At 40.1% G+C, this 23,447-nt stretch overlaps 1 protein-coding gene across 2 annotated transcripts in view; it reads left to right on the top strand.

Moving 5' to 3' along the window:
* FNIP1 (folliculin interacting protein 1) overlaps positions 1–23,447 on the top strand; it is a 107,450-nt gene that overhangs the window by 19,723 nt on the left and 64,280 nt on the right. For both annotated transcript variants that reach the window (XM_008142641.3, XM_008142635.3), the window contains exons 2-3: positions 15,777–15,903; positions 22,289–22,423. In XM_008142641.3, the coding sequence (XP_008140863.1) occupies positions 15,777–15,903; positions 22,289–22,423 (262 nt within the window). The remainder of the gene's footprint in view (positions 1–15,776; positions 15,904–22,288; positions 22,424–23,447) is intronic.

The following is a 23,447-nucleotide window of genomic DNA, read 5'->3' as shown; positions in this document are numbered from 1 at the left end:
AGCCTCAGCAGGCCTGGGCAGGGGCGGAGCCGGCGATCGGAGGGATCTGGGGGTCCCCTGTCCAGGCCCCGAGGCTTTAGGTCTGGGCAGGGGCAGAGCTGCCGATCGGAGGGAGCTGGGGGGCCCCTGCCCAGGCCTAAAGCTTCGGCCAGAGGTTTTAGGCCTGGGCAGGGCCCAGCCGGCGATTGGTGTGAACTACAGAGGAAACACCTTTTCTGACTGCTCATTGGCTAAGCTTCCTGTATGCCACTGGTAATACTCTTAGTAACTTGGGTAATAAGAATCCAAAATGGTGATCTAGGGTTTTTCCACCACACTTCTGGGGGAAAAAAACGAAGGTCCGCTGCTGGAGGGCTAAGAAATGTCATGTCCTGCCCTAGCCGGTTTGGCTCAGTGGATAATGCCTAGGCTTGCCGACTGCAGGGTCTGGGTTCAATTCTGATCAAGGGCATGTACCTAGGTTGCAGACTCCTCCCTGGCCGGGGCCCAGGTCAGGACTCATGCAGGAGGCAACCAATCAAAGTGTTCTCACTTTGATGTTTCTCTCTGTCTTTCCCTTTCTATTCCACATTCTCTAAAAGTCAATGGAAACATATCCTCAGGTGAGGATAAAAAAAAATAAAAGGAAGAAAGAAAGAAATGTCATATCCTATGAAAGACACATCTTGAAAATGCCTAAAGAAAGTTGTCATTTTTTCATGGTGAAGGGACTGGAATCCGTGTTGATGAAAACACCTTGGTGGCTGTGGTGACTGGCAGTGGCTGCAGCAGTGGGGTGATTGGGCTGGTGCCTTCCCCTAATCAGCCCGGTCGCCTCCCACAAAGGGGAGCGGGCCTAAGCCATCAGTAGGACATCCCTTGAGGGCTCCCAGTATGTGAGAGGGGGCAGATTGGGCTGAGGCACCCCCCACCCCCTAGTGCACGAATTTCGTGCACCAGGCTCTTAGAATATATATAATTTTATTGATTTTCAGAGAGGAAGGGAGAGGGAAAGAGAGATAGAAACATCAATGATGAGAGAAAATCATTGATCAGCTGCTTCCTGTACGCCCCCCTACTGGGGATCGAGCCCACAATCCAGGCATGTGCCCTTGACCGATATCAAACCTGGGACCCTTCAGTCTGCAAGCTGACGCTTTATCTACTGACCCAAACCAGCTAGGGCGAGAATTTCATATCTTGATAGAACTGTCAAAGACACATGTCAGTAACGGTGATTTCAAAGGTTTACTGAAATCAGTCGTTTTTAAGCTTTGTCATTCAAACAAGATTTGCCAGTCAAATGAGAATCTACTTTTCCTTTTATGCTGTGACTATATTTTTACAGAGGGATGTCTTTTGTGTGCCTATGAATATATTTAACGTTTGCAGGTATTGTGCATATTCCTTAAATGTTAAAGGCAGATGCTCTGCCCTTCCTAGTTTTTCAAAAGCGCATATCATTACAACTGTATCACCACTACCATCATTATTACCATGTTGCTTACATATGAAGTTTCATATATTGTATATAAGCATATATGTGTATACTTTGAGATAAAATTCATATGACATGAAATTAACTATTTTTAAGTGAATAAGTGGCATTTAGTACATTCATAGTGTTACACAACCACTACCTTTATCTATCTATTTATAACTAGTTCCACAACATTTCCATGACTTCAAAGTCCTCCTTTCCTTTCCTCTCTGTCCCTGGCAATCACCAATCTGTATTCTGTCTCTTTGGATTTATCTGTTTTAAATATTTCATGTAAATAGAATTATATAATATATGACCTTTAGTGTCTGGCTTCTTTTACTTGCATATTGTTTTCAAGGTTCATCCACGTTGTAGCATGTTTCTGTATTTCATTCCTTTTTATGGTTGAATAATATTTCATTGGATGTATATACCTCAGTTTGTTTATCCATCCACTTACTGATGGTCATCTGGGCTGTTTGCACCTTATGGCTATTGTAAAAGCTGCTAAGAACATGCATAAACATTTACTTATTTTCATTTCTAACACATAGCTAGATAATTACAGACACTGCCACCCTTACTGAACAATTCCAGTGCCCCAAAGAATTCCTTCATGCTATCCCTCTGCAATCAGACCCTTCTCCTCCCCCCTAACTACTGGCAACCACTATCTCTTCTCTGGCTTTATAGCAGTAAAAAATTTTAGTATCACAACTATGTCGTCTGGCTTTCCTTAAGAGGAGGGGTCCTCAAACTTTTTAAACAGGAGGCCAGTTCACTGTCCCTCAGACCGTGGGAGGGCCGGACTATAGTTTAAAAAAAAGTATGAACAAATTCCTGTGCATACTGCACATATCTTATTTTGAAGTAAAAAAACAAAACGGCAAAAACACCCGCATGTGGCCCGTGGGCCGTAGTTTGAGGACGCCTGCTTAAGAGTATGTAATGGAGTCCTCAGGAGTTAAATTTTTAGAATTAGAGATAATGTTTTAGGGACTAGAAATACTTTATATGCATTTACTAAATTCAGTTTTTCCAACTTGCTAGTTACAATAAGAACTAAATTAAAAATACTAGCGTACATGTTTACACTTATCTGGAGAGCAAGCTATCTTAAAATATTTTATAAATTCAATGTAAAATTACTAGATTAGATAGGTATTTAATTTTTTAGTCAACTAGTTTTTATCCCTCACTCTTTTGTTTTATTTGTGTATAAAAGATGCTTTGGGATTTTTCATTTTCTTCTAAAATCTTCAGTTAAATATGTATTAATGTGTTTACATATTAATTATAAAAGCTTAGAGCAAAGATTGTTCAGTGTTCTGAAAACATAGCATGCACAATAAAATAACTGTTTGCTAGGAGGGAAAAAAGCCCTGTTGTCTTCTAGTACCAGTTGGTATTACGTAGGTTTGTTTGGTGTCTCATATCTTATTTATAGTACTTTGGAACTGGAAACTAGATACTAAACAAACACTAATGTTCCACTGTAGCTTAACTATGCATTAGAATCTTTCTTTGTTCATAATTATTTTTACTTGGGTAATATACCTCTATGAAATTAGGAACTTCCGAGAAACTGGCAACTTGCTTGAGTCAAATTCATTTCTTTATTCCTTAATACAGAAGCCGTATGTAGCACATCTACCAGTACTCATTTGAGTACTCATTTGTTACAATAAGTAACATTTGAGTACTCATAAGTTACAAATTAATTGATGATATTTAATGATCCTCAGTAGTTAGAGCTTGAGGAAAATTATCAATATTGTCTGTCTTGCTGTAGAAGCTTCCCAGTCTCCTTTCAGGCAGAGAGCTTTTGTTGGAAGGAATCTCAAATCCAGTGACTGTGTTTCTTAAAATATTTCAGACATACTAAATGTTCTAGATCTCCAAAATTAAAGTCACATTTCTAGATAATTTTAATTGTGTGTATATTCTTTTCTTAATATTTAACCATTGTCTAACCTTGCTTATTACCTCCTTCAATATGCAGACCTATGAATCTAGGTGGCTTTGTTTTATACTGGGAATGACCTTTATTAGTTGGCCTGATTACTCCTTCATAATGACAGAGCCTTTATGAATGAATTCTCCAAAATCTTATAGGAAATAATAGAAATGGATGAAATAAAAAAAAATTAGGCATCAGGTTTATGGCTTTCAAAAATTGATCTTAAAGTTAGAGCTCTTATAAATCTACAACCGCCTTAGCTGGTTTGGCTCAGTGGATAGAACGTAGGCCTGAGGATTGAAGGGTCCTGGGTTCGATTCTGCTCAAGGGCACATGCCTGGGTTGCAGGCCCTATCCCCAGTAGGGGGTGTGTAGGAGGCAGCTGATCAATGATTTTCTCTTATCATTGATGTTTCTATCTCTCCTTCTCCCTTCCTCTCGGAAATCAATAAAAATATATTTTAAAAAATCTACAACCGAAGACTTCTTTAATGTGACTCTTTTAGAGGTAACATAAAAGGTGGTATTTGATATGCTGCCTTTACCTTATTTAGAAAATAAAGACTTTTGACTTTGTTTTAAAAATGCATAGGAGTTTTATTAGTTCTTTATATATTTTGGAAAGTAACCCCTTTATCTGATGTATCATTGACAAATATGTTCTCCCATACAATAGGTTTTCTTTGCATTTTGAGGATGCTTTCCTTTGCTGTGCAGAATCTTTTTTAGTTTGATGTAGTCCCATTTGTTTATTTTTTCCTTTCTCTTGTTCTAGAAGATGTATCTGTGAAAATTCTGCTGTGTGAGATATATAAGCTTTTGCTGCCTATGTTTTCTTCTAAGATTTTTATGGTTTCACTGCTTACAATTAAGTTTTTTATCCATTTTTAGTTTATTATTGTATGTGGTGTAAATTGGTAGCCTAGTTTTATTTTTTTGTAAGTACTTGTCCAATTTTCCCAACACCATTTATTGAAGAAACTGTCTTTACTCCATTGTATGCTTTTGCCTCCTTTGTCAAGTATTGATTGAGCATAATGGCTTTGGTTGATTTCTGGGTTCCCTTGTTCTGTTCCTTTGGTTATATGCCTGTTCTTATGCCAGTACCAAGCTATTTTTGATTACAGTAGCTTTATAGTATAACTAGAGGCTCGGTGCACGGGATTCGTGCACTGGTGGAGGGTGTGGCCTGTGGGGATCGGCCTGCTATGGGAGCGCCGCTCATCCCGGTCAGCCAAGCAGCTGTGGACCCGCCCTCTGAGCACTGCTCCCACTGTGGGAATGCACTGACCAGCAGGGGACAGCTCCTGCGTTGAGCGTCTGCCCCCTGGTGTTCAGTGCGCGTCATAGCAACTGGTCGACTGGTTGTTCTGGTCGTTCTGCCATTCGGTCGCTGGGCTTTTATATTATAGTATAATTTGGTATCTGGTATTGTGATTCCCTTCAACTTTGTTTTTCTTTCTTAAGATTGTTGTGGCTATTTGGGGTCTTTTTTGGTTCCATGTAAATTTTTGGAATATTTGTTTTAGATCTGTGAAATATGCCATTGGTATTTTATTTTATTACTAGAGGCTCAGTGCATGATTGAATCATGCATGTGTAGGGTCCCCTACACGCTTTCGCTTTTCGATCGCGGGGGAGCTGTGTGCCTGTCTGCTGGTGCCGGAGTGGACAGGCACCCAGCTCCCATGCTTTCGCTTTTCGATCGCGGGGGAGCTGGGTGCCTGTCCGCTGGTGCACCAGGCCTTTCGGAAGCCTCCAGCTCGGCGGAGGCTTCTGGAAGGCCTGGTGCCGGAGCAGACAGGCACCCAGCTCCCCTGCTTTTGATGGTCCGCGGCGGGACGTGAGCTCGCTGCCCCAAAGGCCCCTTCTGTTCCCCAGCACAGCCATGGCGTAGACGCTGAGCTCGCGCCGCCGCTGGCGACGTGAGCTCAGCTTCCTGCTGGCCCAATCGGCACCCCGGCCACCCCGAGTCCCCCCCCTGTGCCTGCCGCTGGCCCAATCGTGGGCGTAGCGGAGTGATGGTAATTTACATATTACCATTTTATTAGGTAGGAATTTAAAAAATATATATATTTTTATTAATTTCTGAGAGGAAGGGAGAGGAAGAGATAGGAACATCAGTGATGAGAGAGCATCATTGATTGACTGCCTCCTGCATGCCCCGTATTAGGGATTGAGCCTGCATCCTGGGCAAGTGCCCTGATCTGGAATCGAACCATGACCTCCTGGTTCATAGGTTGATGCTCAACCACTGTGCCAGGCAGGCCAGGCTTTTGTTTTTGTATTTTAAATAAATTCTCTGGAAGTTTAAAAATACTTTTTCAATATGTGTAACCAAGTTGAACAACTTGGATACTGGTTCTCTCAGTTCAATTCATTTTAACGTTCTTTCAGTGTTTCACTGAAGTTTCTTAAGCTCTTAGGTATACAAAAATAATGTCAGAAAGTTTAAAGCCACATAGGTCAGATACAGAATTCAATTCGGTGTATGTGTTACTGAAAAACACTAAATATGATAGCAGGTATGGTATATGATCTGTTATGTTCTCAGGGCATATAAATTTGTTCCTGCATAGGTTTCATTTCACCAGGAATTCATGTTACAGATTAATCCCCTTCTCTGAAATATTGTATGTAAAATTTCACTTTGTGCATATGATTTTATACATGCTAGATTATGAGATCAATATAAATGGATTTTGGGGATCTCTAATGAACACTGGTAATAACTTATCTTTTTATTTTATAGCATTTCACGTAAATTATCTAATTTGATTAAATGATAGTAATCCTACAGCCCAATAGCTAACTACGCTTGTCATTGAAATGTAAATGACAGTCATTAGGATTTTATTAATGTTCTGGGTATAATTGAATTTAGTATGACTAAAGATAAACAGACTAAAGATTATCTGGTGCTGATAACAGAGTTCTTTGGAACTGAGATTAACATAAATAATGGGATTATTTTTCTGTCAGGTTAGAGAATTATAATTCCTTAGTGAAATAATTACTGTACGTACATAGAGCCTATATATATAGGCTTCCAGGATTAAAGTGCTACCCCCTGAAATAGCCATTCATTCACTCACTTAACAAATTAATTGAAGTTCTGTTATATTCATTATCTCTTCCAGCTTCTTCCTGTAGTACTTAGGAAGATACTGAAGCATGAACAGGCAAAGTAAACTATGAACTAAAATTTGTGATTAATAAGTTGTCAATTTGGGAGGAATTTCCATTGTTTATAAAACCAGTTTGAGTTATATTGAAAAGCAAAATTGCTGCAATAACAGCACATTGTTAGTGACGATCCTGCCTGCTTAGCAAAATTTCTTTTAAACACTTGCTTTAATGTGTGACTTCTAGCAGAAATGCCATGAGAGATACTTTAAATAGTGATGTATATTTTTTCAATACTTTAAACACTTGCTACAATGCAATTTTTACATGTAGTTTATGGTTCCTCTACTTTTCTGTAAATGGTTTCTATAATTTTGTGTATATTTTGACCTAAGGTCTTTTGACCACTAAGTTGGGGAAAAGTTATTGAATTGGGTCCTTGCCTCGACAAAAAATTGAGTTTTTACTGTCTATAAACTGAGTAAATGATTGTCTGATGCAAATGTAGTTCTGTTTCTCATGCAGATATAGATGTTTTGATTAATTTCAGTCAATATCTGTTACTGGATATTAAATTTTTTATTAAAAGTATTTTTTTACTAGAAATGATTGGAAATTGTTGATATGTTCACAATTAATTGTTTTTTTTTAAATGCACAGTAAATAAAGGGAAAATAAGCTGTCTTATCTGACAATTGGGACTTCCAGATTAATGGAAAAAGTCCAGTGAAGTGAGAATTAAAAAAAGCACATGTAACATTTTTAGCTTAAAATACATAAAGATACATTCATTTGTCATCCTTTGCTGGTTATTATGTTTTACAGAGAGAATGGTGAATGTTGCGTTGTGGGGCAAAAAATTAAAATGTTATGTTAAAAGTCTTATAAGACATATACTTTACTTTCAGGAGACATATTTAACATTGGCTAGTTAACATCAGATTTCTCTAAAGCAAAATCCTTCTACAGGTTTTTTTAAAAAAAAAACTTGGATCACTTTCCCCAATGTAGAAATATTTTCCCCAAAATATTTCTCCAATTGAATATGATGCTTTGGGGTTCTGATGGTGACCAGTCCTTGGCATTTTGGTGTTATGTTGGGAAAGCTTTTTGCTTATCTCTTCCTCCCTCACTTATCTCTCCATCATCCTTCCCGTCCTACCTCAATAATTTATCCTTTACCCAACTTAGAATGTTTTCCAGTACTGGTGGCTCTTTCTCTAATTTTGTGTGCGTAGCTTTTGAAACTTGGCTGCCCTCTCTATTTACTGCAGGAGCTTTGGGTGTTAATAAGTTCTCAGAGTAGTCTATATCATCTCGCATGTATTCATTTAAGGGAGACAACAATGATGGATAAGGCTCAGGAAGGAAAACTAGCATAGTACCAGGTACATAGTAAGCACTATACAAATAGTTATTGAGTGAATGAACTTAAAAATCTTCAGTTGTGATGAGTGTACTGTATGAGTCAGAGGTTATTCCAGACTCCTTGATGCTAAGTAAAAGTGGAAATGTATGGCTAATCAATTGGGAATAGGAGTAGAGGAAGAGAAGAGACCAGTTGGTTGGTATTTATCTACAAGTGCATAAAATTCAATTTTAAGATGATTGATGAAACAGAAGAGTTGGTCAAATAGAATAAAAAGGTGAATTATTTAGGTGTTTTCTTTAAACATGACAGTTTTTAATGCACTGAGATGCAGACTAGCATTTAGCCTAGTGTTTCTCAACCTTTTTAAAAACATTATTATCCCCCTAATGATCTTTTCTTAGACCGTTTTTCTCTTAATGTTAACCCCCCCCCAGCCCCCTACCCCCAAAGTCCTAATACCACAGATACATTGTGTATTTGCTTATGTATTGTGGCCCTTTGGAGGCCACACTTATTGTAATATCTTAAAACATTTTTGTTTCTTTCCTCCCTCCCCAAGAACCAAATTTGGCTCATTGGAAGCCACCTTGTTTTCATTGAGAATGAATGATTTAGCCTTACTTTAACAGTTAGTAACATATGTTACAGGAATTCATATAGTCTTTTGAGTTGTTAGTGTGTAAAGGAGGTGTCTGTTCCAGCATGTTTACTTTCTGTTAGCATTCTTTAAGGTGTGAGATAAAAAATATGCAGAGCAAATAAGCTGACATAAAGTATAAATGTCTGTGTAGAGTTTTAAAATAGTTTGTGGTTCATCATTGAGTAGTTTTCTTACTAATGTTTAATATGCTGAACACAATGGCTTAATATTGAGGTAAGTTTTACTATAGTTTATAGATATTTTTTTGTGAAGGTGATGGTATACTTACCTCTGTTAATGATTTGGCTTAGTTATGTCTTCAGTTAAATTTTGATGAAAAGAGGCAACACGATGAAGTGGAAAGCATGGTGGATTAGATGTCAGAAGTGCTGATTAGAAGTGAATACCACTAGAAGATTAGAGTAGAAGATTAGAGTAGAGATGGGAGTGAAAGGAAGGGGAGAGACCAGCCAGCACTAACCAGAACAGTGACTTTAGTTAGGTCATTTTTGCTTCTCTTTCACTTGAAAAATGAATAAATCTAGGGTGACTATTAACCATTTAAAATGACTTGCCTAATAAAGGAGTCACTTTAGGGTTCTTGTTTGTTTTTATTTAATATCATACTCTCCTAGTGTATTTGAAATAGAATTAATTTGCCAGGCAACTTTTTTGGTAACAAATTTATTTATACTCAATTTCATAGGTCTATAAATTTCAGAATTTACACTTCTTTCCATTGTAATGTAAAGGGAATTAAGGCTTTAAAAAAACATCTCCATTTCAGGTACATACTTTGAAGATGTGGAGAATAACTTTGACCAGTTATTTTTTTTTTTTTTAATAAGGCTATGTCATTTCCATCTCTATTCTTATCTTATTCAGGCCTGTCCTAAGGTCTAAGCTCCTCTAGGTATTGAGCCTTCTTTTTTCCCCCCTGATAGATAAATAGAAAAAAATCTCAATATGTCTCTTCCCCCACCCCCTAAAGAAAATAACCTCTTGTAGCCTCAACTCCTCTTCTACCTGTCAGGGTGACCATAGATCTTGGTTGCCTAAGATAATCTCAATTTACTCCTGTGTGTTTAGGGCCCCACTTTACTTTCAAACCTTTGCGCTGCTATTATATGTCAGACTATTCTTATGTCTTCCCCTTTCACAGGGAAATCTTTCCCAATGGCATATAGTTACTATCCTTACTCTCTCAGCTCTTATCCTTCAATCCATTGCTATTGCTTTGTGACTGACCCCCCATCCCCACCCTACTTCTCCACAGAAATGGTTCTTGCAAGAGTACCAAAGACCACCACATTGATAAATTCTATGGACACTTGTAGTTTTTATACATTTTGGCCTTTCTGCTGCCTTTGGCATTGTGCACTATTCCTTTTTTCACCTTCCTTGATTTTTGAAATGACATTTTACCATGGGTTTTCTCTTTTGTCTCTTTTTTTTAATAGAATAGTTTGTTGATTTTGAGAGAGAGAGAGTTACATCAATGTGAGAGCGCAACATCGATAGGCTGCCTCCTGCACACCCACTTACCAGGGATTGAGCCAGCAACCCATGCATGTGCCCTTGACTGGGAATCAAACCAGCAACTTCCTGGTGCATGGAACCATGCCCAACCAACTGAACCACACTGGCCAGCACTCTTATGGTCTGTCATTACTGATGTTCCTTAGAAGCTTCTCTGCTTGTCTTCTCTCTGTCCTTAAAATATTGTTGTGCCCTAAAATTATAGTGTATTGGTCCTTCACTTTCCTTTTTCTTTTCAATTAATAAGTTCTCTCTTAAGTGACTTCATTAGCAACTATGGTGTCAGTAACTCCTGTGTCTAGAATTCTAGGCTCAGCCTTTATTCTGAGACCATTGTTTGTCATCAGTCTATTGGACATCTTTCTGCAGTTGTCTCAGGCCCCTTGAACTTAGCCTATTAACATCCTTATACCAAACTTTCTCTCTCCACCCTCACGTCTTGTATTCTCTACCTTTATTATTGATACCTGTTTAAATCAAATCTGAAAACTGAGAGCCATTCTCTTTCCTGATTTCACATATCCAATATCCATGGTATCATGGCTAACATGAAATAATCCTGGAAAGGCAGAGCAGGACCAGATTTTAAACATCTTTACATCTAAACAAAGGAATTTGGATTTTATTCTTCGGGTGTCTTGGGGTTTGGATGAATGAAATGAGGGTCTGCAAAACCCAATTTCTCTTTCTCTACAGAATTTTGTTCATATAGGCACTTAAAAAAAGTGACTATACCTCTTCCACTTCCATACCTATCATCTTACTATCACCTACCTCTATCATAGTCTATTGATTTCCTGTTTTGATTTATTTCATCTACCACTTATCTGAAATTACTGTGTTTATTTCTTTTTTTTAATTTTTAAAATTTTTATTGATATCAGAGAGAGGGAGGGAAAGATAAAAACATGCAAGAGAGAAACATCGATTGGCTGCCTCCTTCATGCCCCACCCCCTACTGGGGGTGGAGCCTGCAACCCAGGCCTGTGCCCTGATGGGGACTCCAACAGGCAGTCAAACCTGCAATCTTTTGGTGCATGGGACCATAACCAATCAACTGAGCCACACTGACCAGGGCTATTTATTTCTTTAGTTAGCTATTGGTGTCTCTTTGCTTCCAGAGCAGGCTCTTTCTTACCTCATCTTAACCAATGTTTGGCATATAGTAGGCACATGATCTATATTAAATGGATGAGTGAACTGTTCTATAAACTCTAGTATTCTACCCTGTGATAATAGTCTTCTATTTCTTATCTAGTTGCTGCTCCTGTATCTTTTCATGTTATTTAGCACTTTGACCACACTTCCTCCATTTTCTTCGAATCTGCTAGCCTCCAAACTTCACTGTCTTCCCTAACCAGCTTCGATTCCACTCTCCATCATTTCAGCTGTATTCTTGTCAGTCTTATGCTCTATCCCTATAACCCCCCTTTCCTTTTGTTCTGGCTACCTATCCAAATCCTTACCTGGGCTCAATCTGAACCAAATTCAAGCTGGCAAAAATGACCTGTGTAGTTTGTGACTGGTACATATTTATAGTTTTCAACCTCACGTAGGCTTTCAGCATTTCCCAGAAATTTTATATTTCCTACTTAACATATTTTCTTTCTCACTACCTTTGTTGACTCTCTGCTGTTCTCACATTGTACATTTTTTATTTCTTTCCTTTCTACTTTACAAAGGAAATAGGGCTCTTAGAGACATGAATTCATTAAACATTTCCATTCATAAGTACAAATCTTTCTGTACTCTTGTCCACCTTTACCTCCTTTTTCCCATCCTAGTGTAAGGGTTATTCTTCAGTGTGAGGCTTGCCCTTTTACTTGTATTCTGTATCCGTGTTCAGATGTGTCCTTTTAAATAACCAACAGCTGTCACTCTGCTTTATGATTCCTTTTCTTTCTCTTTCCTTAATAGTTTAAAATTTACTATTTCCTGTTCCCATTCACTCCTCAATCCACTGCAATTTGACCCCCCTGTACTCATTACTCCTAGAACGGCCCTTGCCATGATCACCAATGACTTTTTGTTTCTAAAGCTAGTGGGTGGTTCTTAGTGACTACCATTTTATTTCTTCCTCTAAAATGCTCATTAGTTTTCCATGAGGCCACTTTTCTGATTTGAGTTTCTTGTTTTAGTTTCTTTTGCATAACATTAAAAGGACAGTTTAGTAAAAGCAGTTCAATGGGATGCAAAATAGTGTAGTCTAGGGAAGAATCTCCGGTTTAGCTTCAGTGTCTATGAGGTTCTTTCATCAGTTTCTAACACACGGACATTTGCTAAGGATTAGACAGGAGAAAACTAAAATTGTATATACTGTCAAGAGTTTGGGATGAAGATGTTTTATGTTGCCAATTACAATTTGCTTGACATGTATTGATAGGGTTAAGGATCAGGTTTTCTTAAGGAAAGGAGGAATCCCAACCAAGAGCTCTGACTAATGGATTGTGAGAAATTGACCATTCAGCCTAATGTAACTAGTGACAAACAGCTTCTGGAATGGCAGTTCTCCTATTTCTTAGCAACTGTCCTATCAGTTGTTGTGTGTTCTGTTCACCAGACTAGTATTCACAGCTTTTTGTTTTCTCTCTTTCCCTATCCTCCCTATCTCTCTCTCATTACATTAATCGTTTAAATTGTGAAATAAATGCATTATAATCTATATATATATAAACAGCTAATATGCTAAGTGCCCGTCCTACCGTTGGACCGGTCGCTATGATGCGCGCTGACCACCAGGGGGCAAATGCTCAACACGGGAGCTGCTGAGCTGCAGTGACTTGGCAGCGGCAGTTCTCAGGTGACCACGCACCCCAAAACCAGAGAGGAGGGAGCCCGATTCCTCACAGGGCCACATGATTCCACCTTCGGCTGTGGGTTATGTTGTTGCTGGGGCACTGTCAGCCCTGAATCTGGTTTACTGCACACTTGCATTTGTGTTCCACACCCTGTATGACAGCAACTTTGCAGAGTGGCCTCTCGCACTTTAGGACTCCTCGGGGGATGTCGGAGAGCTGGTTTCGGCCCGATCCTCGCAGGCCAGTCCGAGGGACCCCACCTGCCAGAGGGACCCCGTTCACTCCGCAGACACCGGGGAGGGACCACGGGAGGTTGGCTCCAGGGCATGTCCGGCCCATCTCGCCCAGTCCCACCCTGCCAGCCACCATCTAATTAATTTCCTTTCAATGTGCACGAATTTGTGCACTGGGTCACTCGTAGTACATAAAACAAATGCAGTGGCTTTTTAAAAGTTTTACTGTAAAGTGAATAGTAGTTAAGTACTATCTAGTCCAAGCATGTCAGACATGCTTGATCTAGTCAAAGTATAGAAGATAGTGCCCCAACCCACATGCTATGTCCTTTTCTGATTACATTTCCATCCCACCCCTACCTTACTCCTAGAGGTAACCACTTTCCAAACTTTGAAGCCATCACTTCATTTTCCTTATAATTTAAAAACTATGCATCCCTAGATAAAACTTTACCTGACTTAAACCTTTATAAAAATGGAAAAATACAGTAGCTCTCTCTGTGTGTGTGAGTGTGCTTGTTTTTGCTTCTAGATGGTAATTATTGTGTATGTCATAGTCTGAATATACTGTAATACACCCATTCTCTTATTGATGAACATTTAAATTGTTTGCAGTTTTCAACTCTTCTTAAAAAGTGCTGCTGTGAACATTCGTGTGTAATGGTAAACTTTTCTGGAATGGAATTGCTGGGGTCAACTTCAGTTTTATTACATTTTGTCTGTTTTGTATATAATTTAAGACTGTTCTAAAGAGATTGTGGCAATGTTTACTCACATCAGCTATATATGAGACTTTGTGCCATATTTATGATTCATTCATCACTTTTTTTACTTGTTATCTATACTAATAAAAGCCTACTGGCCCTTGTGCCACGCCCTCACGTCATCACAAGATGGCTGCCCCCATGTTGTCACAGATGGCCGTCGTCATGTCATCACAAGAAGGCTGCCCCCACGTCATTACAAGATGGCTGGCAGGGGAGGGCAATTGGGAGCGATGGGGCCAGCAGGGGAGGGCAGTTGGGGGCAACCAGGCCTGCAGGGGAGGGCAGTTGGGGGCGACTAGGCCTGCAGGGGAGGGCAGTTGCGAGGCGACCTGGCCGGCAGGGGAGGACAGTTAGAGGTGACCGGGCTGGCAGGTGAGGGCAGTTGGTGGTGACCGGGGCAGTTGGGGGGGACCAGGTCTATAGGGGAGGGCAGTTGGGGGCAACCAGGCCTGCAGGGGAGGGCTGTTGTGGGGGACCGGGCCTGCAGGGGAGGGCAGTTGGGGGTGACCGGGCCGGCAGGGGAGGGCAGTTAGAGGTGACCGGGCCAGCAGGTGAGGGCAGTTGGGGGCAACCAGGCCTACAGGTGAGGGCAGTTGGGGGGGACCAGGCTGGCAGGGGAGGGCAGTTGGGGGGGACCAGGCCTGCAGGGGAGGGCAGTTGGGGGGGACCAGGCTGGCAGGGGAGGGCAGTGGGGGCCATCAGGCCTACAGGGGAGGGCAGTTGGGGGCGACTAGGCTGGCAGGGGAGGGCAGTGGGGGCCATCAGGCCTGCAGGGGAGGGCAGTTGGGGGGGAACCAGGGCCTAAACCGGCAGTCAGACAGCCCCCGAGGGGTCCCAGATTGGAGAGGGTGCAGGCTGGGCTGAGGGACACTCCTCCAGTGCACAAATTTTGTGCACCGGGCCTCTAGTTGTTTTATAAGTACTTAGCTGCTGTTATTTTAACTGAAAACTATTTTTGTTTTTGCATTTCCATATTAAAAAAACAGTAACAAAACTACTTAAAATTAATGGCTTGCTTTTATGCCATTAGGATCTATGTCATGAAATCAATATCTATTTTTGTTATATTAAATGTACTTATATATTTTAAAGTAAGCTGTATTTAGATGAATATGGGATGACAGTGATTTATATACATTGATTGATAACTTGCCACAACTTTTACTATTACTTTTTAATCTAAAATGTCATAGCCATATAAGGTTTTTCTTTCTTTCTTTTTTTTTGTTTGTTTTGTTTGTTAATCCTCACCTGAGGATATTTTCCCATTGGTTTTTAGAAAAAGTGGAAGGGAGGGAGGGAAAGCGAGAGAAACATTGATGTGAGAGACACACATCCATTGATTGCCTCCTGAATGAGCCCAACTGGATGAAGGGATCAAACCTGTAACCCAGTACGTGCTTTTGACTGGAAATCAAACCTGCGGCCCTTTGGTGCATGGGCTGACACTCTAACCATGGAGACACACTGGCCAGGGTGATAGCTGTTTAAGTTCTCAATCCTAAATAAATGGTTGTATTTTATAAAATGATCTATCTATTCTTTAGCAATAATACAATTTTGGGTTTTGTTATGTACATAGGGTTTTTTAAAATATATTTTTATTGATTTCCGAGAGAAAGGGAAAGGGAGAGAGAGAAACATCAGTGATGAGAGAGAATCATTGATTGGCTGCTTCCTGCATGCCCCCCACCGGGGATTGAGCCCACAACTTGGCATGTGCCCTTGACCAGAATTGAACTTGGGACCCTTCAGTTCGCAGCCCAATGCTCTAGCCACTGAGCCAAACTGGCTAGGGCTGTTATATAGGTTTTATTTCTAGAAACTTATGTGGAATATTTATTAAATAACTCTAATTGGTCTTTATTTTTCTTTAAAGTTGGCCTTTGCCAGAGTTTGATCCAAGCCAAATTCGACTGATTGTATATCAAGACTGTGAAAGACGAGGAAGAAATGTCTTGTTTGACTCCAGTGTTAAGAGAAAAAATGAGGACATATCAGTATCGGTGAGCATTGTTATTGATTTAATGTCAAATATTTTAATTGGAAAAAGTGAGTAAAATTTTAATTATGGTGCTTTTGTTTGTCAGTATGAAACATCTTGGCCATGCTTTTATAATTCAGAGCCCTTATTTTTAGATTTTTAAAGGAAAAAACACTGTCTTGTCATCAATCTAGTACCATAGAACATTTTAGTTTGACATTTATTTTCTTCCTTTTTAAAAAAATCTTTATTGTTGAAAGTATTACATATGTCCTCTTTTTCCTCCATTGCTCTCTCTCCTTTTTCCCCCCAGGCCTTCACCACCCTATTGTCTGTGTCATTGAGTTCATTGGTTGATCTCTCCCCTCCTCCCCCCTTTTCCCTCTGCATGCTTCTGTGTCTCTGGGTCTATTTTTGTTCATTTGTTTATTTGGGTCATTAGAATACGCATATGAGGGGAGAGTGATGTGATACTTATCATGTGATACTTATCTTTCTCTGACTAGCTTATATCGCTTAGCATAATTCTATCCAGTATAATTCTATCCATGCTGCTGCAAATGGTTACGAGTTCTTTCTTTTTTATTGCCACGTAGTATTCCATTGTGTAAATGTACCACGGTTTTTTTTTTTTTATCCACTCATCTGCTGATGGGCACTTACTCTGTTTCCAAATCTTAGCTATTGTAAATTGTGCTGCTATGAACATAGGGGTGCATATATTCTTTCTGATGAGTACTTTGGGTTTCTTAGGATATCTATATATATAAAAGCCTAAGCGACCATTTTAACTGAACAACCAGAACGAGCGGTCAACTAGTCGCTATGGTGCACACTGACCACTGGGGGCAGACGCTCAACACAGGAGCTGCTTCCTGGTGGTCAGTGTGCTCCCACAGCCCACCTCCTGTGGTCCCTCCCTCTGGCTGGCCCCCTGATCAGCCCTGATGGGGGGGCCAGCCGGCCAGCCTCCCACAGCCCTTCCTCCCTCCCCCGGCCGGTCAACCTCCCGTGGCCCCTCACCCAGGTCCCCAATCGGGAGGGGCAGCAGGCCAACCTTCCGCAGTCCCTACCCCTGCCAGCTGGCCCCCCTTATATGCCCCGATTGGGGGGGCCCACCGGCCAACCAACCTCCCAATAGGCCTTGATTGCCGGCCAGGCTGAGGGACCCCACCCGTGCACGAATTCATGCACCAGGCCTCTAGTATTCCTAGAGGTGGGATCACTGGGTAAAATGGGAGTTCCATTTTTAATTTTTTGAGGAAACTCCATACTGTTTTCCATAATGGCTGCACCAACCAGTCTGCATTTCCACCAGCAGTGTACTAGGGCTACCTTTTCTCCACAACCTCGCCAGCACTTGTCTTTTGTTGATTTGTTGATGGTAGCCATTCTGACAGGTGTGAGGTGATATTGCATTGTCATTTTTATTTGCATCTCTTGGATGATTAGTGACTTTGAGCATTTTTTCATGTCTCTTGGCTTTCTGTATGTCCACTTTGGAAAAGTGTCTGTTTAGGTCCTTTGCTCATTTTTTAATTAGATTGTTTGTCTTCCTTTATAAAATATGTTTTTATTGGTTTCAAAAAGAGGAAGGAAGAGGGAGAGATAGAAACATCACTAATGAGAAATATAGATCGGCTGCCTCCTCCCTGTCCCCCTACTGGGATGGAGCCTGCAACCTGCAACCCAGGCATTTGCCCTGACCGGGAATTGAACTGTTACCTCCTGATTCATGGGCCAACGCTTAAACACTGATCCACACCAGCCGGGCATTGTTTTGACTTTTGAACTATATAAATAAACACATTACTGCTATACAATTTAAAATTTTAAAAAGTTAACAGGACAAGAAAAAGAATGGAAAATTCATGCAAAATACTTTATAAACAGAAATACTATGTAAGTGTTGATTATTTATTTGAATTTCAGTTGTGACACTGAATCTGGAACATGGATTATGATTATGTGTCCAGGTTAAAAGTTCTGATTCCCCATGCCTACCTTTATCCCACCCTTCTCCTCTTCTAAATAATTTAGTCCTAAAACCATTAGGTAGGGCTGAACAATGATGTCAGGTGGTGGAGACATGTCGGAGCAGAGCTGAGCATCAGGGCCCTGGTAGGTTGAGGAGGGCATCTACATAAGGTGTTGGCTAATAGGTTATCAGAGCCCAAAGGGATAAGGAGGATATTCACCCTGGGTATCATTCATGCAGGTGAGGAGTGATAGGGGATATGAGATACTGGTTTTATACAAGAGAGTTGATAAAATGGAACTCTCCAGTTCCATCCATGCTGTTGCAAATGGTAAGAATTCCTTCTTTTTTAAAGCAGCGTAGTATTTCATTGTGTAGATGTACCAGTTTTCTAATACACTCATCCGCTGATGGGCACTTAGGCTGTTTCCAGATCTTAGCTATGGTGAATTGTGCTGCTATGAACATAGGGGTGCATATATCCTTTCTGATTAGTGTTTCTTGTTTTCTTGGGATACATTCCTAGAAGTGGGATTACTGGGTCAAATGGAAGTTCCATTTCTAATTTTTTGAGGGAACTCCATACTGTTTTCCACAGTGGCTGCACCAGTCTGCATTTCCACCAGCAGTGCACAAGGGTTCCTTTTTCTCCACATCCTCACCAGCACTTGTCATTGTCGATTTGTTGATGATATTTATTCTGACAGGTGTGAGATGGTACATTATTGTCGTTTTGATTTGCATCTCTAGGATGATTAGTGACTTTGAGCATGTTTTCATGTCTCTTGGCCTTCTGTATGTCCTCTTTCGAAAAGTGTCTAGGTTCTTTGTCCATTTTTTGATTGGATTGTTTATCTTCCTTTTGTTTAGTTGTATGAGTTCCCTATAAATGTTGGAGATTAAAACCTTATCGGAGATAACATTGGCAAATACGTTCTCCCATAGAGTGGGCTTTCTTGTTGTTTTGTTGATGGTTCTTTTGCTGTGCAGAAGCTTTTTATTTTGCTGTAGTCCCATTTGTTTATTTTCTCCTTAGTCTCCATTGCCCTAAGGAGCTGTGTCTGTAAAGATATTGCTACAACATATGTCTGTTATTTTGCTGCCTATGGATTCTTCTAAAATTTTTATGGTTTCCCATCTTATACTTAAGTCCTTTATCCATTTTGAGTCTATTTTTGTGTATGGTGTAAGTTGGTGGTCTAGTTTTACTTTTTTGCATGTGTTTTTCCAATTTTCCCAACACCATTTATTGAAGAGACTGTCTTGACTTTATTGTATGCTCTTGCTTCCTTTGTCAAATATTAATTGAGCATAATGGTTAGGGTCGATTTCTGGGTTCTCTGTTCTGTTCCATTGGTCTATATGTCTGTACTTGTGCCAGTACCAGGCAGTTTTGAGGACAGTGCCTTTGTAATATAGGTTGATATATCTGGTTTTGTTATCCCTCCAACTTTGTTGTTCTTACTCAAGATCGCTGCAGCTATTCGAGACCTTTTTTTATTTCCGATGAATTTTTGGAGAGTTTGTTCTAGGTCTTTGAAATATGCCATTGGTATTTTAAAAGGCGAAAGATTTATACGATCTGAAGAGAAACCAGAGTATTGCCGTTGGTATTTTAATATTATTACTTTTTAAAAACATATTTGAAATATATATTTCATCATATATATATTTGTCTAATTGTTAAAAGTCTCTTTTTCTTAGTTCTATGAGGAAAAGGACTGGGTCTGTTTTATTCATTTTTGTTCCCTAATGCTCAGTACATATGCTACTCAAATGCTTTTGTTAACAAATAAAATGGTAGTTTGTAATAGTGGATCTGTCAGGCCAACTGATTTTGACTGTTAAGTATATTACAGACTCACTAGCTCTTGTAATCTTGGTGAAGTGACTTAACGTAGACTTCAGGTTTCTCATCAGTAAAATTGGGTTGTAATATTTACCATACTGAGTATTATAAAAATATACTTAAGGTCTACCATTTTATGGGTGATCAATAAATAACAAAGTTCTTAAGTTGTGGCCAAGAATATCAGTACTGAAAATACCAGTGTTTTTAGTGAGTATTTAAATGAAATACTATAAATGAAAATATCTAGTGATGTTCCTGATTTCAGAGTAGGCATTTAGTTATGTTAGCCTTGACTTTAACTTTTTTCTAATAACATTTATAACTACAAATCAGTAAGCATATGCTAGTTCTAGACAATATATAGAGCACTTTATGTATTTATTTATGTATAAATATGTAATGAGAGACACACAAACACATACATACCCCTTAAAGTATTACAGATAACCTAGTCATTAGGTAGGGTTTTTCTCCCAATTAAAGAGATAAAGCTTAGAGAGGTCAAGTAACTTGTCCAAGGAATCAGGATTTAAATTAAGTCTATTTAGTTTTAAAGCCCTTGTTTTTGTTTTACTACGCTCGCTTTACATTTTTGGTTAGAGATTATTTGGAATTACCAGATGCTCTCTTTTACAATGCCGTTGGTCTTCCAAAAATTGTGATGTCAGTCAGATTACTTCTTCTGAAAACCTTTCTGAGGTCTGTTTTATGGAAGAGTGGACATGCTGGTAACTATGATAAAGCACTGGAATGCTTTTAGGAGTATCACAGACCTTGGTGAGGTGCAACTTTGATGGTTGTGAACAGTGAAAACTCAAGAACCTGTTGGAGAGGGAGAGGAGAAAATAAAAATAAAAATAGAAATACGTTCTTCTTCCATACTAGACTACACAACCTTTTGATCCTAAAGTTAGATTTTATTAAAAATTCAATTGTTCAATACATTTTTATTTCAAAGATTAAGTTTATATGTATGTACATATAGTGAAATATACAGCTGTCATTTACATGTTTCCTTCCATCCCTGCATCTCTTCCCAGAAGTATTTTTTTCATAAAATATGTTACTTATGTTCACCTTTAGTGGTTGTATTATGTTTGATTTAATAACTATTTTAAATTTTTTTGGGAAAATGTAGATATAGCTCACATAAACAAAAGACTTTTGCAGTCCTCAGTAATTTTTTAGGGCATAAAGGGGTTTTGAGACCAAACAATTTGAAAACTGTTATAGGATATTTGTTAAGTCACTAGTAATGAACATCGTCTAGTCCATAGTAATATAGAAAAATCCCCATCTATATATATAAAAGCCTAAGTGACCGAACGACCGGTCGACTGTTTGCTATGGTACGCACTGACCACCCTGGTGGTCATTGCTCCCAAAACCAGACCGCCACTCAGCTGACTGACCCGTCCCCACAGCTCACCAGCCAGGCGGCAGCCACTCACACCCTCAGTAATCCTGCAGGTCCAATCTCCAGAGAACGGGCCAGGCACCTCCTGGAAGTTGGCCTTGGGCACCATGGCTGCTTCCCCTCCCTAGATGCTCCACAAGGAACAAATGATATAAAAGTAGCCACCATGTGGCCTCTGACAACCAGTGTGAATGTCAGTGGGACAGATCTGGATCGCCAGCCAGCAAGGGCATCCCACCGCCCGCCCAGAGGGCCAATCGCATCCCAGCCCTCGGGACAGGCAACAGATGCAGGGCTCATGGCTGGAGAGTGCCGCTATGACAGCACAAGCCCACTACAGGCGCAGCAGTGCCAGGATGAACAGGAGCGGCAGGCGGCGTTGGACTGTGGATTTCAGCCCGATTCCCTGCAAGCCACCCTGAGGGACCCCACCCCTGCAGGAATTCATGCACCGGGCCTCTAGTCTATAATAATAAAAGCATAATATGCAAATCGACCAAATGACTGAACAGCAGGACGACCACGCTATGACACCCACTGGCGCCAGGCCAGCCAAGGCGGGTGCGATGTGATTGGTCGGGGGCCTGGCCATTGCCCCATGATCGCCCTGCAGAGGGAGGCTCAGGCCACCAGCCGGCAGGGTGATCAATCAATCGGGAGGGCTTCATGATTGCCCCAAAGAGGGAGGCCTAGGCCACCGACCGGCGAGCTGTGGACGCAAGCCATTGTGGAGCCACGGCTGGGTGGGCAGGGCCTACCTCTTTGGGGCGGTCCATTGAGGAGCCCCAGCTGGGTGGGCGGGGCCGACCTCTTTTGGGCGATTGATCGTGGGGCTCCCGGACAGTGAGAGGACACAGGCCGGGCGGAGGCATCCCCCCACCCCCCAGTGCATGAATTTCGTGCACCAGGCCTCTAGTGATTTAAAAATGTTGTTGAGAAAAGTAAGATACAAACTTCTCAAGTAATTATAGTTAATGAGATAAAGAATAGTAAACAGTATTGGAGAGAATACAGTAAAATGCAAATAGTCATTACATTAAGGTTATGGTATTTTGAATTATTTCTCTTTTGGATTTGCAAAGGTTTTTATGCTATAATTAGATTTATGTATGGTTAAAAATCAGTTAAAATATAAATGGGGATAATGTCTCTAATTTCAGAAACTCTGTAGTGATGCTCAAGTTAAAGTGTTTGGGAAATGCTGCCAACTGAAACCTGGAGGAGACAGTTCTTCCTCTTTGGATAGTTCTATTACTTCATCTTCTGATGTAAAAGAACAGTGTCCTAAGTACCAGGTAAGATCACTGATGTTATTTATTCGTTCATTCATTCATAAATATTTTTGAGTACCTACAATATGTTGTGCACTACTCTAGGGACTGGGGATATAACATGGACTACTTTTACCCTCCTGAAGCTTACCTTTTAGTTGGGGAGGCAGATAATTAAACAAGTAAGTTTACGTACTTAGCTAAATCTTAGGGTGGGGGAAGTACAGAAAACTATAGGCATAGGTAGCAGGGGTATTTTCTTTACCCTTTATTTCCCACTTCAGCTTTTTTTGGGCTACCAGAATAATTTCTTATTTTATATGCTTTTTAATTATTAAAATATGAAGTTAAATATAAAATAATTACACAGTTCAGCTGTAGTATGAAATTAAAGTATGATTTGAAGTATACACAATTGGAAATGTGCATTTTTTATTTTTCAAAAGTAATGTTACACTTAAAATACAGAATTAGCCCTAGCCGGTTTGGCTCAGTGAATAGAATGTCAGCCTGCAGACCAAAGCGTCCCAGGTTCAGTTCTGGTCAAGGGCACGTATTCTGGTTGCAGACTGCTCCCCGGCCTGGGTCCTGGTTGGGACTTGTGCAAGAGGCAACCGGTTAATGTGTTTCTATCACATAGATGTTTCTCTCTGTCTTCCCCTCTCTCTTCCACTCTCACTAAAAATCATTGGAAAAATATCCTCAAGCGAGGATTAACAAACAAACAGAATTAAACAAGTAACTACATAGGAACTTCTCCATAAACTTGCTATATTTTACATAATATCAGTATTTGTTATCATACTAAGCAAATATGAATTTATTTGTGTCAGCCAAGCTTGCATGAATGAGGGACAAGTATTTTATATTTAGGGGTACCAAAATGGAATACTGTGCTTTTTAGTTGTTTGTAATTAGATAATTATGTTTGTATGGAAACTGGCCCTTATACCAAATCAATGTGACAGTATTATATGAAGAACTCCAAAGTTATTAAGGTCAGATACTAGGAGGTACTATATAGTCCCTCCTGCCCTTCTTCATCTTT

Source organism: Eptesicus fuscus, chromosome 6 (genome assembly GCF_027574615.1).
Source record: "Eptesicus fuscus isolate TK198812 chromosome 6, DD_ASM_mEF_20220401, whole genome shotgun sequence".
Lineage (NCBI taxonomy): Eukaryota > Metazoa > Chordata > Mammalia > Chiroptera > Vespertilionidae > Eptesicus > Eptesicus fuscus.
This window is presented reverse-complemented; position numbering and strand designations above follow the sequence as displayed.